This window comes from Gobio gobio (genome assembly GCF_949357685.1).
Source record: "Gobio gobio genome assembly, chromosome: 11".
Lineage (NCBI taxonomy): Eukaryota > Metazoa > Chordata > Actinopteri > Cypriniformes > Gobionidae > Gobio > Gobio gobio.
The window spans coordinates 8968763-8985752 of NC_137104.1; the positions used below are offsets into that span (position 1 = coordinate 8968763).

General features: G+C 38.0%; 1 protein-coding gene across 1 annotated transcript in view; it reads right to left on the reverse strand.

Moving 5' to 3' along the window:
- ppp1r9a (protein phosphatase 1, regulatory subunit 9A) overlaps positions 1-16408 on the reverse strand; it is a gene marked incomplete at its 5' end in the record, with an annotated part of 81302 nt that extends 64894 nt beyond the window's left edge. Inside the window, one exon of the mRNA XM_079829735.1 lies at positions 15116-16408. Within this exon, the coding sequence (XP_079685861.1) occupies positions 15116-16408 (1293 nt within the window). The remainder of the gene's footprint in view (positions 1-15115) is intronic.
- Positions 16409-16990: the final 582 nt, after the last annotated feature.

The window sequence follows — 16990 nt, forward strand, 5'->3', positions numbered from 1 at the left end:
GCACATCTCTATTGTCTTCTGATCATACAGTAGATCAGCTCTCACTCTCATCTATTGCTCATCCACTGCAGTCTTTTATTTAAAACCCAGCAGCCTGCGAGGTATTTGGCTCCAACTGCTACCTTGCATAATAGCCAAGAAATGTAAGCTTGTATAAGCATTTTCCTGTTCGGAGAGCACTTTAAGTTTTTTTATTGCATGTTGTGAGAATCCACCAAAGGCTCTGAGAGCTAATTTTTCTCAGTAAAGAGTGAATTTGCACAGAACTGTAGGGGTGAGTGAAACTGAGCCAAGCCCATAATCCATCCCTCTACTCCCACTCTCTTCCTCATTTCTCTTTGCTCATTACTTCATTATCCGTCTCGTCTCTCGTCTTTCTTTGTGTCACTGCACTTCTAGCGGAGCAGCCATGGCTCATCTGTATGCCTCTAACGCAGTATATTACACCAGCTGCATCTTGGGTGACTGCAATGCTTGTGGGGAACCGAGGGGCAGGCCGAGGGGAAACAGGGAGGGTGGAGAGGAACAATCGACAGAAAGTGTTTGTCGGCATTTGTATCCTAGGCTGGCAATGGTGTTGCATGGCTCAGAGTCTGGCCGACTACAACTGATCGCATTAAATGGCCCTACAGTCAGGCAGTGCCAGCGCTTCCAGTGTCGACACACACACACACACACACACACACACACACACACACACACACACACACACACACACACACACACACAGCTTTCTCCCGGAGGCACGGCGAAGCTGATGCTGAGTGGATTAACCATGCAACACAGAGACAAATCTGCAGACAGACATTCCTGTACTATTCTCTGAAAACAGGAAGCTGCTGCAAAATGAGGTGTTTGCCAAAGTCAAGTTAACTTTCTTTCTATCATATTGTTAAGAAATACATTCAAATATGAACATGACTTCTTCAACTATGGGCACTTGTGGGCCTGTGGAAAAAACTCTTTTGTTCACACTTCCACTAGTTTTATCGTTGACACCTTATTTTAAGGTAAAATTCTCACTATTAATTAGTTGCTTATTAGCATGCATATTACTAGGATATTGGCTGTTTATTAGTATTATTAGCCTTATTCTGCATGACCATATTCTACATCCCTTAATCCTACCCAATTCCTAAACTCAACAACTACCTTACTAACTATTAATAAGCAGTAATGAGTTTATTAGGCCTAAGGCAAAAGTCGTAATTAATAGTTAGTTAATAGTGAGAACTGGACCTTAAACGAAAGTGTCACCATTTTATCTACTAACAATGTCCAACATATATGCTTCAAAGGAGAATTGTTTTCCCTTTTTTTTCATACCAAATGTAATTTCAATCTTAAAGTATGCATTCTATGATGGAAACAACAGTAAATATTTGTCATGCTATTGCTTATTTCATAGACAGAGAAAAAGGGTCTCAAAATTGTACCTTTAGGAGTAAAAACAGCTTGTCACTGGGCCAGTATCTTTGTACCTTTTTTACTCCTAAAAGGTGCATATTAGTACCTTAAAAGGACATCTTTGTACCTTTTATACTTTTAAAAGGTGCATATTAGTACCTTAGTGTACAAATACGCACCTTAAGGTACTACTATGAACCTTTTTGTGGTAAAAAAAGGTAAAAAGATATAATTTTAAGGTACTAATATGCACCTTTTAGGAGTAAAAAAGGTACAAATATATCCTTTTAAGGTACTAATATGCACCTTTTAGGAGTAAAAAGGTACAAAGATATCGCTTTAAGGTACTAATATGCACCTTTTAGGAGTAAAAAAGGTACAAAGATGTCCTTTTAAGGATACTGCCCCAGTGACAAGCTGTTGTACCACTAAAGGTATAATTTTGACACCATTTTTTCTGTGTGTACAGTAGCAGCTGAATACATAGAGTAAATAATATTTTCACACTTTTTGCATAATTCGACTAAATTTGGAAATGGCACATTTATTAGTGATTGTTAGTGTTTTGTTGTTGTTGCTGTTGTTGTTGTTTTTCAATTTTATCACGTTTTGTGTAAAAATGGATATGCCATCCAAAAGTTTGGGGTCAGTACGATTTTTATTTTTTAAGAAGTTAAAACAAGTATGCATTAAATTGATAAAGTGACAGGAAACACATTTACAAAAAATTTCTATTTCAAATACTGCTGTTACTTTGAATCAAAGAATCCTGAAAGACTGTATCATGGCTTCCAAAAAACATTAAGCTGCACAATATTTTCAATTTTGATAATAATCAGAATGTTTCTTGAGCAGCAAATCAGTATATTAGAATGATTCCTGAAGGATCATGTGACACTGAAGACTGGAGTAATGATGCTGAAAATTCAGCTTTGATCACAGGAATAAATTACATTTTAAAATATTTTTAAAAAAAAAAGTCATTTTAAATTGTAATAATATTTCACAATGTTACTGTTTTTACTGTATTTTTTTTATTTTAAATGCAGCCTAGGTGAGCACAAGAGACTTCTTTCAAAAACATTTTTAAAAATCTTACTGACCCCAAAATTGTGAATGGCAACCGTACTGTAAAATCTTTTCATACAATACACATTAAAAATACTTTATCATAATACATCAAATCTAGATATAAAAGACATTTAAAAGTGGCACAAATCAATGATGAAGAATTTTTTTTTTAATCAAAATTTGACCTAACAAAAAGAACAATAAAAACGTTTAGTTTTAATTTAAATAAACACCTAGGACATAAAAGTGCCTGTAGCTGAAGAATCACAGGGCATAAAAATACACGAATCACCAGTTTAATGGCAAGCATTTGAATGTTTCCCTAATTCTGAAAGCTGTTAAAAGCTGTTATCCATTGATGTAGTTAAAGCCTTTGCAGAGAGCGCATTCCATGAGACTCAGCATTATTTTAAAAGCCATTTTTATCTTTCAACTATTTTAAAAGCACTGGCCAAAAGTGGCCATGGGGAGACTTGAACTGATGAGTCAGGTGATATGAAACGCTCAAGCATAATTAGCCTTTTGCTCTCTGTCAAGACCATCGCTTCTTCAAAATGTATAGTTATGTTCATCCTCTTGATTCTTCTTTCAGTTTATCTGGCCTGGAATGTCATCATTCTGCCCTCTTTTTAATCCTGTGTTTGTGGAAATACCTCTGAGGGCCTCACCACCCGCCAACACGGAGCGAGCTAGAACAGAGAGGGAGCGCTGCTAGCATAAGGGGATAAACAAGACAACAATTGCTTACTTTATGCTTCATTCTCATGTGTTGGCTGAGTCTTCTCACATGATCAGTAACACGGCCTGATGAATACATAATTCATCTACTGACCACATGAGTGGGAGAGGGTGTTACATTTACAGGCGATGTGAACATGCAAGCTTGTTCCAGCTATCTTTAATACGCATGCATTATATATATATGTCTTTAACCCTCTGGGGTTCTTCATTTATGGGTCACACTCAGGACCTTAGGGTCAAAAATGACCCGGAGGGCGGGATTAAGATAAAAAAGATTTGAGTAAAATCAATGAAATATATTTTTGTTCAATAATATTTTTTCTTTTATTTTTGGGTGTTTTGAGATCATTTTATGATCTATAATTAATATTTATGCAATAATTATGACCCATTTTTTTTCCCATTGAATATAATAACACATTTATATATATATATATATATATATATATATATATATATATATATATATATATATATATATATATATATATATATATATATATATAATTTTTTTTTTTTTTATTAAAGCTGTATTTCATTTTAGAGTCAAGCCTAGGCCTCTTGAAAGCATTTTTATCACGCAATAGCACATTTTTACCACTATAGTGGATCTTGAGTTTTATAAAAAAATAAAATAAATCGTAGCTTCATCGGAATGGTCCGAAACTTGGTGACTTTATTGGTACTTGGTATATGAACACCCAGTCTAAGTGGTCGTAAAAAAAAAAATAGTCACACTCAGGACCTTGTTGTTGACCATGAGTTGTTTTGTCTGTTTTGCACTCTTGATGTTTTAGAGATTCACCCCTTCACTGTTGAGTCCTTTTTTTCTGCATCCTGGCTGATTTGTAGATTGTATGCACAAAAAAACTCACTTTTCATATTTTTGCCAATTTCCCATTCATTTCCTATGGAGGTCATTTTTGACACAATTTTTTTTACGACCACTTAGACTTTTCAAATCCTGTCCCCAATTTTTTGGGGTGTTCATATACGTACCAATAAAGTCACCAAGTTTCGGACCATTCCGATGAAGCTACTATTTTTTTTTTTTTTTTATAAAATGCTTCGGGTCATTTTATGAACCCCAGAACCCCAGAGGGTTAATTATGAACCCGAAGAACCCGAAGAACCCCAGAGGGTTAATTATGCCTTGAACTTTGTATTCAATACTTCATATTAAAGATTTATATTAGCTCCTACATAGTTCTTAGACTATGTAAAAACATTTTTAATATAGGTCCACTAAAAATATTATAATAATCAGAGAAGAACATATTATATTTCTTTTTAGAAAATATTATTTTAGAAAAAATATATATAAATAAATAAACAATTAAATATATAAAACGATCAAGCATAACATTATGACCTAATATTGTGTTGGTCCCCTTTTGCCAGCAAAACAGCCCTGTTTGGCAGGACCCAAGGTTTCCAAGCAGAACACTGCCCAAAGCATCACTTCCTCCACCGGCTTGCCTTCTTCCCATAATGCATCCTGGTGCCATGTGTTCCCAGGTAAGTGACACACACGCACCCGGCCAGCCATGTGATTTAAAAGAAAACGTGATTCATCAGACCAGGCCACCTTCTTCCATTGCTCCATGGTCCAGTTCTGATGCTCACGTGCCACTGTTTGATCGGACCACACGTGCATCGATGAGCCTTGGCCGCCCATGACCCTGTCACCGGTTCACCACTGTTCCTTCCTTGGACCACTTTTGATAGATTCTGACCACTGCAGACCGGGAACACCCCACAAGAGCTGCAGTTTTGGAGATGCTCTGACGTCTAGCCTGTCGTCTAGCCTGTCGTCTAGCCATCACAATTTGGCCCTTGTCAAACTCACTCAAATCCTTTAAATTTTTTAAGATATAACTACTAACAAGTAAAATGGCTATAACCCAGAAATGGTAAAAAGAGGCTCCACCCATGAAAGAATGAGTGTTTCAATCAAATAGTAACAGAGACTCACATATACATCAACACATATACACAACTTTTGGCATTTTTCTTATTTTAGTATTATTATCATCACTAAATAATAGCATATTCCTGAGTACAATGGGCACACAGTGATGGGGGAAATTGGCACTCTACACAACTTTTGTCCTGACTGTCTCTAAAAACAATACAGGACACTGTGTCAGCGTTGAACACCTCCTTGTTTCCATCATGGAAAAAAGTGGGAACTTCACTCTCTGATAGATTCAGTGATGGCCTGTGACGGAGCAGAGGAGAATTAGTGCCTGTCACGGACAGCTGGAACGGTGCAGCGTCGGAACCACAGGCCTGTCTTCTGTTTCCACAGTCGTTAAAAATTCAACTCCACAAAGGGTCAGATGTCAGAGAAACAAGCAAACAAAAAATACCACAGCATTCATAATGCATCGTGAGACAGACCTTTGCAAATGACTACAGCTTCAAAATCACTTGATAGATTAATTTTTTTCTGAAGCTGAAGTGCACAAATCGTACATTGCCATCTCATGACAGCATGTTTGTTCTGCGTAACAAATTCAACAAATGGGAAAAATAACTGATGGCTCCTGATAAACAGACCAAACTAGGCATGTTTACAAATGTAAAACAAAACTCGCTTTTAGCAGAAATACACTCAAGCAGAAAAATATTGGTGACTCATCCCGCACTACACAGATTTTTGTCCAATCAGATGCTCTCTGGAATGAGAATGTCCCGCCCCCTAATAATCACTGCAACTACAAAAGGCTGTGATGTAGCTAACTGGGCTTTTTAATGTTTTTTTTTTTTTTTTAAAGGGAAAGGCACTTTAATTTCATGCCCAAACTTCCTTTAAAAAATACTGCTAATAAAACTGTAGCCTGGCTCCGCCCTCCTACGTACTTCCGCTCAATTTTCATTTTCCTTCAGTCCTCCGACTGGGATTGCTGCATATTCTCTGGTTTTCTCCAGTCAAATTTTAACCGGTCAAATCAGCGAACAGAGGGAGGGGCTGAGAACGATGACGTTGATGTTGTGCGCTAGTTTGAGATGTCATACGTCACGACTAAACGTTAGCGAATGGTTATGGCAGATCCAGAGTGGCTCTGGGTAGATCCAATAGAACAATTTACTGTTTGTAAACATACAGGATAGGTTGCAGAAAACCAGGGGGAGATAGCGTTTACGCATAGAAAATTACATGGATACGGTACAAAATTTAAATTTAATAAGATTTAAAAAGATTATAGATAATTTATAGATATATATCTATAGATGACTAATTATAGATTATTAGATGTTATTTTCAAAATGTTGTCCGCATATTACAATATTTTGTCACCCAGCGATAGGGCTGTGTGTGACACCCGCACCACTGCGGTGGCTGTATGTATCACCTGCGGTGATCGGACAAAACACTTTTTTTTTTGTATGTGAATACTGTTTTACTTGAATATTATGACACGAGTGAAGCACAAACATTTATTTACAAAATAAATAATAGGTTCGCAATTAAATGTTACATCGCAGCCATGGAAACATTATATTCATGTCGAACGAGAGAGGTATAGGCTTTGTGAGCTGAGCCAAATTTAAGCTTTGCCTAGGCCTACGTTTTGCAATCTGGTCACCTGATTTTCCACGAATTTAACAATAGGCTTACTCCATTTTATTCTTCTGGACATAGAATCTCTAATTTATTTTCCGAAATCTTCATTTACATCTCTCACAGGGGATTATACACGTTTCTTCCTTGTTTGCTTTTAATTAGGAGTTCGCATAACTTACTGTGTTAAAGTAGAAAACGGTGCTGTAGGACAGATACGTTTTACTTCAAACTATTTTACACAGTTTGTGCTTGTTATTAAACTTAAGGCGCGACAAGTTTATGTGTATAGCGCATTTCATACATGTTGGATATTTTTTGTTTCGCTTTCTCTCACAGCGCATTATCAAACAAAGCCTAAAGTTCTTGACAATGCAGAAGATAAATTCTCTGTTCACAACTTTTACTACAATTATTAGTTTTGGTACATCAGGAGAAAACATCAAGATATAAGAAAAGCGATGCTCTCTTTCTTGCTCGTGGTACATCCTTTTCCGAGCAAAGCGGCATATGAGCGCCTCTGTGGGGAAATAGAAAACCAATATATTAACTAATATTTAACTTTCTTATATAATTTATATTACCATTATTTACTGATATTTATTTAAATGTTTTACAGGCTGTAGTATTGTTTCACTGACGAAAAAAGTAGGCTATATATATATATATATATATATATATATATATATAATATATATATATTTATATATAGCCTACATTTTGAAAATAAAAATATCTTAAACTTAAACTTCCTCAAATTTCTTTCGAATTTTCATTATTTTCATCCAGTGTCAGCAATTTAATCAAACATTTAATCAAATTTAACTGCTTATTTGCTGAAATCATTCAACTGTTGTTATACAGAATGTATATGTTACGGGTGTGCAGGCAGGAACAGGCAAAGACGGGTAGTAGAATACTAAAACAACGTTTAATACACAGAAGACTCAAATGTAACGAAGAGGCACACCATACGTACACAAACGCAAACGAGATCGGACCGAGACTGAAGGAATGGGAGGAACTTAAATACAAACACAGATGACTAACTAACGAGGGGCACAGGTGATACAGATGAGGGTAACTAAGGAAACAGACAAGTGGCGGGAAACTCAAAGACAAAGGAACATGTTATAACTGAAACCAGGAAGTACAAAAAACAACAGAGACAGACAGGAACTGTGACAGTATAGCCTAAAGCATGATTTAAACCAATGTGTTTCATACATTATAACACATTTCAGACCGTCTTTTGCAACGGACATGCGCGACATCAGTGAGACGTAGGCTGTAAATTGGTCTATAGTTTTAAACTTCAACAGAGTACCCGCCTTCAGGAAGTCAACGCTTGTCAATGGAGAGTGGCCAGACTCATCATGAAATGTACAAGAGTCTGGTAGGACCAGGCTAATAAAACTGCGCTCATTGGGTGATTAAAGTTAGCAACTACTTAAGTAGCTGAAAATCATAAAATCACTAACTGAGAAATCATTATCCACAGTATAAGATTGAAATACCCCTTTTCCAATTACGTAAAGCCACCTTAATCGTCTCCAGTCCGGACCAATACTTTAAAAATACCATGATCTAGAGATTCCTTAAAATAAAAATGAAAATGAATAAAACATCCTCTGCTACTCAGCTGACTCACCTAAAAGACTTTTCTCGTCCACGTTCCTGAAACAATGTTTATATATATTTAATATAACCCTAAAATACGGCTAATAACTCGACTATAGCCATCCATCCTTTTAACTAAATTACAGGACTGAGCTGATACAGTAAAAGGTTGGATTGATTCAGAGGGAGCCGTTTGGTCTATATACAGTATGTGCATCTGAGTGTATACAATCATTGAATCATTTTAGCAGTCATTCATCTGCTGCCCAGTCTTTCAAATCCATTTAATTCCATTAGAGAATCAAGAAGGAATAAATATGCCGTAACAAGCTGCTGAGATTAGCAGAGCTAGTCATATTTCATTCAGTTTACGTAGGAGGATGATGAGATGACAGGACAGATGTAACAAACAGGGCACCGCTACACAAACAGTAGAATTCACTGTAAAACACACAGTCGTTTCTGCATCAGGCACGTGTTTGATGCTTCATCTGATGGGATCTGGTTACTTTGCTCTCAATTAAATCTAATGTGAGAAATAACATGATCTACTCAACTACACAACCCGAGTATATCATGTTCAAAATCTACAGATGCAGACTGCTGGGACAACCTAAACATGCCTGAGAGTTTACATTTGACATTGGTCTCACACTTCCACGTGATGATGCAACATTTCATTTCTTGTTTTGTTTCATTTCTTGTTCCGCAATGGAAAGGCACATGCTTTTGTAACATTACTAGCTAGATGTAAAACTGATTTGTGCCACTAACGTCCAAGGGCAGGCAGAGGACTTGGCTACTAGATGCCACATCCTCATTATCAGAGTCAGACGAGTAGAATCACAGGATGTCCACATCAATGAAACGAGCATGAACTTAAGTGCTCTCCCCTGCCTCCAGTGTTTACAAAACAACCCTTATGGAATAAATCCATTAAAGGAGTCCTATTATGCTTGTTCACATATTCATCTTTCTTTAGTGTGTTGCTGTTTGAGCATGAAACAGGTCTGCAAAGTTACAAAGCATAAAGTCTCTCCAAAGGAATTATTCTCTATATCAGTGTCACTGTTTCTGAACTCATGAAACGCCTCCATTGTAGTCTTCAGATTTCTTCCGGGAATGAACACGTCACAATATTCCTCATTTAAATAATTCCCGCCCAAGGCGTATATGCAAAATAAAGGGCCAGGGCCTGGTTGAGATACTGTAGTTAGTAGCATGTTGAAACTCACGGTTATGGTAAGGGGTGTGACATTTCCGAAACACACTCGAAGCGGTTGACCAATCACAACACACTGATCCAGCCGACCAATAAGAGAACATTGTGCTTTTTGGATGGAGGGGCTTCATAGAGACAGGAACTAAACAGAGCGTTACTGACAGACTGGGAAGAGAGGAGCCGCAACAATGAAAAATAACGTGTTTTTTTGAACATTCAAGCATGAACATTTGAACATTCAAGCATGAAAACCGATTCTAGTAGCCCCAGGAAGCCCCAAGACTTTGAAAAGGGCATCCACTAAAGCAGTGATTTTGCTTTAGGACCTTGATTTTTATGTTTGACATCACGTGGCGACACATCACAGTACTAATCCAGTATTTTACTACAAAATGAAAATAGCCATAATTTATTCACCATCATGTTGTTTCAAACCTTATTTTTTCATGGAGCACAAAAGGGAAAATTTCAAGTAAAATTTTTAAGTTTTACACATAGAAATATAGACGTAGTGTCCGTGACGTCACCCATAGGTTTCTGAAGAGTATTTCTGAAGCCTAAAGTGCGGCCGTTGCCATCTTGGCAGTGCGTCACTGCGCGTCACTCCCGGATAACTGAAAATGGGCAGAGAGGAGCTAACAGGTGGAGCGGGTGGAGTAACAGACAGCCGACAAACGGCTAGTAGTGACAGCAGCGGCTATCCCACTCAAGTGGCCACGCCCTTAATTATGCAGAACTTTAAGGCTTTATAAAATTTAAACGAATGAGTTGTCATGAAGGGCAAAATTAGCTGTGTGGACTAAAACCACATTTTGTACCAGGCTGTAAACATGTTTTTTTCGGCTGTAAAGTTGGGCATTTTAACATGGGGCTCAATGAGATTCTGCTCCCTTTTGGAGCCTGTCGATGAATTGCAGTTTAGTCACTTCCGTGGTATTGGCTTCAAGAGAATGGGTTGCCGCTTGGTTTTACACCCAAAGTTTGCATCCAAGTTCAAAAAACACTTTAATTTTCTCATAATATACATTGCAGCATCACCTTTTTTTCTTCACAATGTCTCTTAACCCCTCCTTTCCGAGAGCATCCTCTGCTCTGATTGGTCAGACGGCCCAGTCTGTCTTGTTTGGTCTGCTTACAGAACGTATTGGAAACCAAACACTCATTACCATATATGAATTTCAGCTCCGGGGGTTTCCTCAGCACTTGATACACAGTAAAGATGGCATCGGTTTTACCATATCAATTCGAGCTTGAGCCTACATCCTTTGGAAGTGCATGCAAAGTAGATTTGCTCTTGCAGCGCAGAAAACAGAGTCTAACCCTAACCCTAACCCTAACCCTAACACAAACCAAACTCTTCCAGCCTCAGCTACAACTACAGCGCTTGAGGGCGGGTCAAAGTAGACGTTGTTCACGACTCAAGCAGCCAATGAAGACCATAGAAGACCATGCAAATTTGTTACCCGGTTTGTGCAGGAAGTGAGACTTGAATTACTGACAACTCGTTTCGTCAGTTTAGAATCGGTTCTTTCTTTTGAGGGACAATAACTCTATTTATTGTGCACTTTGATCTTTGAAACTCTGCAGGTCTTTCAAATTCACACAATCCAAAAAAGCATAATAAGGCCACTTTAAGCGAAAAAAACACACTAACTTAACTGTACACGCTCACCAATTGGATGAGGGGAGGTTATGCAACTTGTCCATGAACGCACAACCTTGGACATAGCAAAAAAATGCTTTGCTAAGCCTAATTTTGCTATGCTAAATAGGCTTTATTTGTTGCAATTTATTACTTGCATTTAGCCGTAGTCGACCCCATCTAAACGGAGCTATGGCCCCATTTGGCAACCACAAAGCAAGGTCATTACTACCTTAAGAGCTCAATATCAAACACGGAGATGGAAAAACGATAAATAAAACAAGCCTAATGTACTACATGAAATGAGAAGATGAATCAGAGATTATGCCGTGATCATTTTGCAACTGATGAACCTGTAATTGTCAGAAAGAGCTGTTATTCCACACAGCCACTAGAGCTGCGCGCACAAGAGCCTCTTACAGCAACTCTACGTTAATTACGCTTACAAACGCTTTAATATGGAAAGGATCAACTTAATGAGTGACTAAGAAATATTATGAGCAGGAGAGAAAATGTTCAGTATGATTATTAGTGACTGATACTTCTTTTTCATCAAGCTAGTCTAGTCTGGTAAACGGACAATGATTTACCACAAATCGGGCCCTTTCTCAAGTCTGAACACAGACCACAGACTGTTATTTCCTCCATGTCTGCAGAAAAAGCACGTGGCCTGGGTTCAAAATCCCCTGACTCATGAAAAAGTCTTTCTTTGTCAAGCTAACAACCAGGGCAGTTCAGACGAGTTGACAGTTAACCCAGCCGGCACAATGCCATTTTACAATAAGCTGGCATTTTCTAGTTTCCCCACGTGTTACTGTACTCTGGTTTTATTAAATAATATTACATTTTTAGCAACATCTGTTATACCAGACTGATCTAAATGCCAGTTTTGCACCATATGTTTGAATGCACCGTCGCACATTTGACATTCGGCAGCTGTGAAGACCTATATTTCATGTTTATAATTAGCAGCAGGATCCAAAAATTGAAACCACGAGTAGCATTGGGATGTGATCTGATTAAGGGACTCTAAGAATACAATACTTGAAGAGCAAAAAGGTGTACAAACTGGACCTTTTAATTCAGTTAATTCTGGCACACAACAGCTCAGTGAAATTCAGCTGGTGTGAGGGAGATTAGTGAGCAAACATCCCGTTTACCCATTGAGAGAGGCAGGGGAACCAGTCCAGCGCTGCTTAAGGGTATTAATGGGACTGATCCAACCAGGGGGAACGTTTGTTTTCGAGTATTTTCCACATCTACATCCAGCTTCCGATCAGAGTTAATAGCCGGAGTTGTAAACACATTTCCAGCGGCTCAAACATTTTCACGACATCGCAACTGATCAATAACAACAGTCTGAGAGTCCACAGCTGTGCCATTATATGGCCAAATCAAAGATAACCGATTTAAATGCTGGCTAAGTGAATTCATCAGAACTCTAATTGACTGTAAAATGCATTTCTGAGAAGTTAACATCATAAAAATCCCCTCTGAAACAATGTGATTCTGTAGCTCCCTGCAATACACAAGACGTCGATAGACAGACTGTAATTACCTTCATGCTTCACCTTGGAAAAAGTTGCAAACACAGCGGTTATCCATGTTCTCATGACTTGATAATAGTGGGACGGAGATTGACAAGCGTATAGGGACAGGCAGTGTTGGTGTGAAAAGTTACAGCGAGGAGAGTCAGCGAGGCATGTGAGGACAGATGCTATATGTGTTCATCTCCCCACAGGCGTGAGTGGGCCTCTGGATGTCACTTTATGGTTCTGTCTGCTCATTATCTAAAGCACTAACATAGGCAGGCAAAACAAGAAATACTCCTATTATATTGGAGAAGATCAATAAAATGCCATTAATGGCCTCTATAGATTCAATTATGACTATGCTTTCAGATGAGATGAACAGGAACTCAATAGCATGATGATGGTCATCTCTGAGTACATTTAAAAAAATAAAAGCATACCCGGATAGATTTGGAAAATGTAAACTAGGGTCTATGACACTTAAGAGCATCCATGAGAAATAAAAGGAAAAATCTCTGTACTCTTCGTAGTCATGTTGGTTTTATATTGTTTTGAAAAACATTTATGCTGTTGAGTGAGTGTATATTAAAGGGTTAGTCCACCCAAAAATTTAAAAAATATCATCATTTACTCACCCGTATGTCGGTTCAAACCTCTAAGACTTTAGTTCATCATCAAAACACAAATGAAGATCTTTTTTATGAAATCTGAGAGCTTTCTGTCCCTTCATTGACAGCTACGCAACTACCACTAGTGCTTTAAAAAGTTCATAAAGAGATCATAAAACAAATCCATATGAATCGAGCGGTTCAGTCCAAATTTTCAGGGAATGAACCTCATTGGTTCTTGCACGTCAAGCGAACATGCTTGAGCTTCCGTTTGCCACAACTGATGTGTGAGTTGGTGAATGTGAATAAAAGATAAATAAAAAAATTGGATTAAACCGCTCAATTCATGTGGATTAGTTTTACGATCTCTTTATGGACTTTTTGAAAGTAGTTGACTGTGTTTCAAAGATGACGAAGGTCTTACAAGTTTGGAATGACATGAGGGTGATAATGATGACAGAAATCTTTAATCATTTTTAATCATCATATTTTTAATCACTATTTTTTATTTTAATATATATATATATATATATATATATATATATATATATATATATATATATATATATATATATATATATATATATATATATATATATATATATATATATATATATATATATTAATAAAAATGATGAAAATGCATCATGAGTTGGTCATTTAAAAATATCAAGAGGTATTAAAAGATTTTTAAAAAGTTTTTAAAAGAAATTGCATTTTTAATGTATTTTTTTCATAAATTAAAGTTGCAATGTAACGTAAGCAGTGTTGTTATTGTTAAGTAAAACTATTCTTATTAAAAATAGATTTCATTAATTAAAATAAAATATTTTAAATATAAATATTGGATGAAAAAACATAAACTTTAAAAACGTAGAAATGTTTCCTTGTCAACAAAAGTTTAAATTTAAGTACCGAAATCACTAAAACTAAAACTGCCAAACAGAAATATTTAAAAAAAATAAAAAAATAATAAAAAATGACGACAACTACCGTAACTAAATTACTAAAACTTAAACAAAATTTTCTACATAAAAGAAGCTCATTCAGAATATTAATAAATACTATAATAATTTTCAAATAATACTAAAATAATACTGAACTGAAATAGTGAATGATCATTTCTTCCATTTTGACGTACATTCGCATGAAACAGATTATCAAAAAAGAAAAAAAAAACTGCAGGACGGGAATTCGTTCTATCCATCGGTTGTTGGTTGGGCAGATCTGAATGTGAGCTTGTAAGAAAGAGGCGGGTTTAAGCAGACTAAATAATTGGGGAAGTCCGGCATACGTCATCAGAGAGATCGTTCAGATCAAATGCTTGACGTTTGAATTATAACATTATACATATATGTGAATTAATTGTTCACAATGAGATCAGTAAGATCCATTTAGAAAATCGATATGGTGAATGTCATGCCAACTTAAGGTGTCACATCATTGACCCATTAACTAGGGTGACCATATTTTGATTACCGAAAACCAGGAAACTTGGCCCGGCAATGAGATACTCAAATGATTCTCGAAATTTACTCAAAGATTCCTTATTCATTTCAATACATTTAAAGTATGCCCCCTCTTTATGGATAGAAAATTGTTATATTAGGGCCAGGACAGGACTTGAAAACAGGACATGTCCTGGGAAAACAGGACGTTTGGTCATCCTACATTAACATGCAAATGACTAGAAATAAAACTTACTTTTATGGGTGCAGAGCTGAAGTTAATTTTCCGTTTTTGCGGAATATCCTCCTTGTTCTCCTCTGGAAGACCGGGAATCTCCGTAATCTCTGGTCCTGGGTCATAGGAAAGGTCATCATCATACAGGTCATCCTCTAGGTCCGTGCAGCTCTCCCCCCAGCCCTGGTAGCAAGCATCTCCATCTGCAGTGAAAATGACTCTCTCATTGCCACAGTATTCCTCGTTGGGTTCTTGAGTTTGATCTTCTGTAATCCAGCTAGACTCCTCTTTCACATGACCGTATGTGTCCTCATTAACCGTGGTAGCTGTAGACTCATGTGAGTTTCCTGCAGTGTCATTGACTTGAGCCGCAGGTGAAGAATTGTCCACGGCCTTGGTTGAGTTTACCTCATCTTTTGGTTTGGGTTCAGCGGATCCATCAACCACCTCGGGGGTCTCCTGGGGCTTCTCCTCGTCGGGTTTCACCTGGTCCACGGCCTCGGACAGGGGACTAGGACTGAGAAGATCTTCTGAAGATGAAGAAAATGGCAGATTGTGCTTGCTACCCACTCGCGTCCTGTAAAAACCACTTGACGGAGACTGTCGTGCACTGGTGTCATCCTCGCTGGCCTCCCCTTGTCTCTGTACGCCATCTGGGGAGTACAGCCCTCTTCCGCCTCCCTGGCCTCTTTTGAGAGTAGCACCGGAGCCCTGCTGATTTTCGAACACAGCGCTGAGCTGACTCACAGTGGGAGATGAGGCCTCTGTCCTGGAGCAAAGACTATCCAAAGAGTCTGTACTGCCTCTGTTTGAACGCGCTCCCCGCCAGTCATCCAAATGCTCGTGAGAACCCCTCTTGTCTCGGCCGTAAGAGTACACAGGCGACTGTGAAGCATCTCTGGAGCTCTGCTCAAAGAGCTTCCTTGTTTCGGAGAACTTTGAGTTATGATTGCCACTGGCAGTCCGCTCTCCAGTGCCCTGCTGGAACTTGACCACCGACCCATCCGCCTTGTTGATGAAGTTTGTTGGCTTGTTGAGTTTCTGTGGGGAGGTCTCTTCCCTTGATCGTCTGTTGGACCCAGTGCTCTCGGTCCCCATCTGCATGAACATGTTCTTGATGCGACTAACGTGGGCCCCGTATTGACGCCCTCGAGGCTGCCTGACCTTCTCTGGGTCCTTGAGTTTGGGCTCTCCATCCTGTCTTGGTTGGTCGAATGCCTTCTTTAAAGCCTGGAATTCTGCCCTGTAGGCGTTCCGGTGCGGGGAAGCGCTCCTCAGGGTATTCCTCTCTGCCGAGGCCTCCGTCTTCAACATCTTAGCCTCGACAATGGAGGTCTTCAAATATACAGTAACATTCCTTCAGGTTGTTCGTTGGGTGCAATCACATTTTGTTGGGGATTCCTGAAAACATTTACAAAAATGTTATGAGCAGCCTGTTTGTTCACAAATGATGCAATTATTATTTATTTTTGCACAGCACAAAATCATATACTGCAAAAAGTGGAAACTTGCAAAGGATGTGACCCTAAGCTGTGACCCAAATGTGAAATATTACAATTTAACAGTTATTTAAAAGGATAGTTCACCCAAAAATGAACACTTTGCGTTCAACAGAATAGAGAAACACATACAGGTTTGGAACAACATGAGGGCGAGTAAATGATGACAAAATTTAAATGTTTGGGTGAACTATCTAAAAAATGCTGTTTTAATTGAATGTGGTTAAACACTCTAAAATAACGCTGGGTTGTTTCAACCCAATTTTGGGTCAAATATTGACAAACCCAACCATTGGGTTAAAAAAATTAATTTAAAAATGTAATCTATTGGCTGGGTGTGTCCATATTTGACCCAAATTTTAGTTGAAACAACCCAGCATTTTTTAGAGTGTTTAAC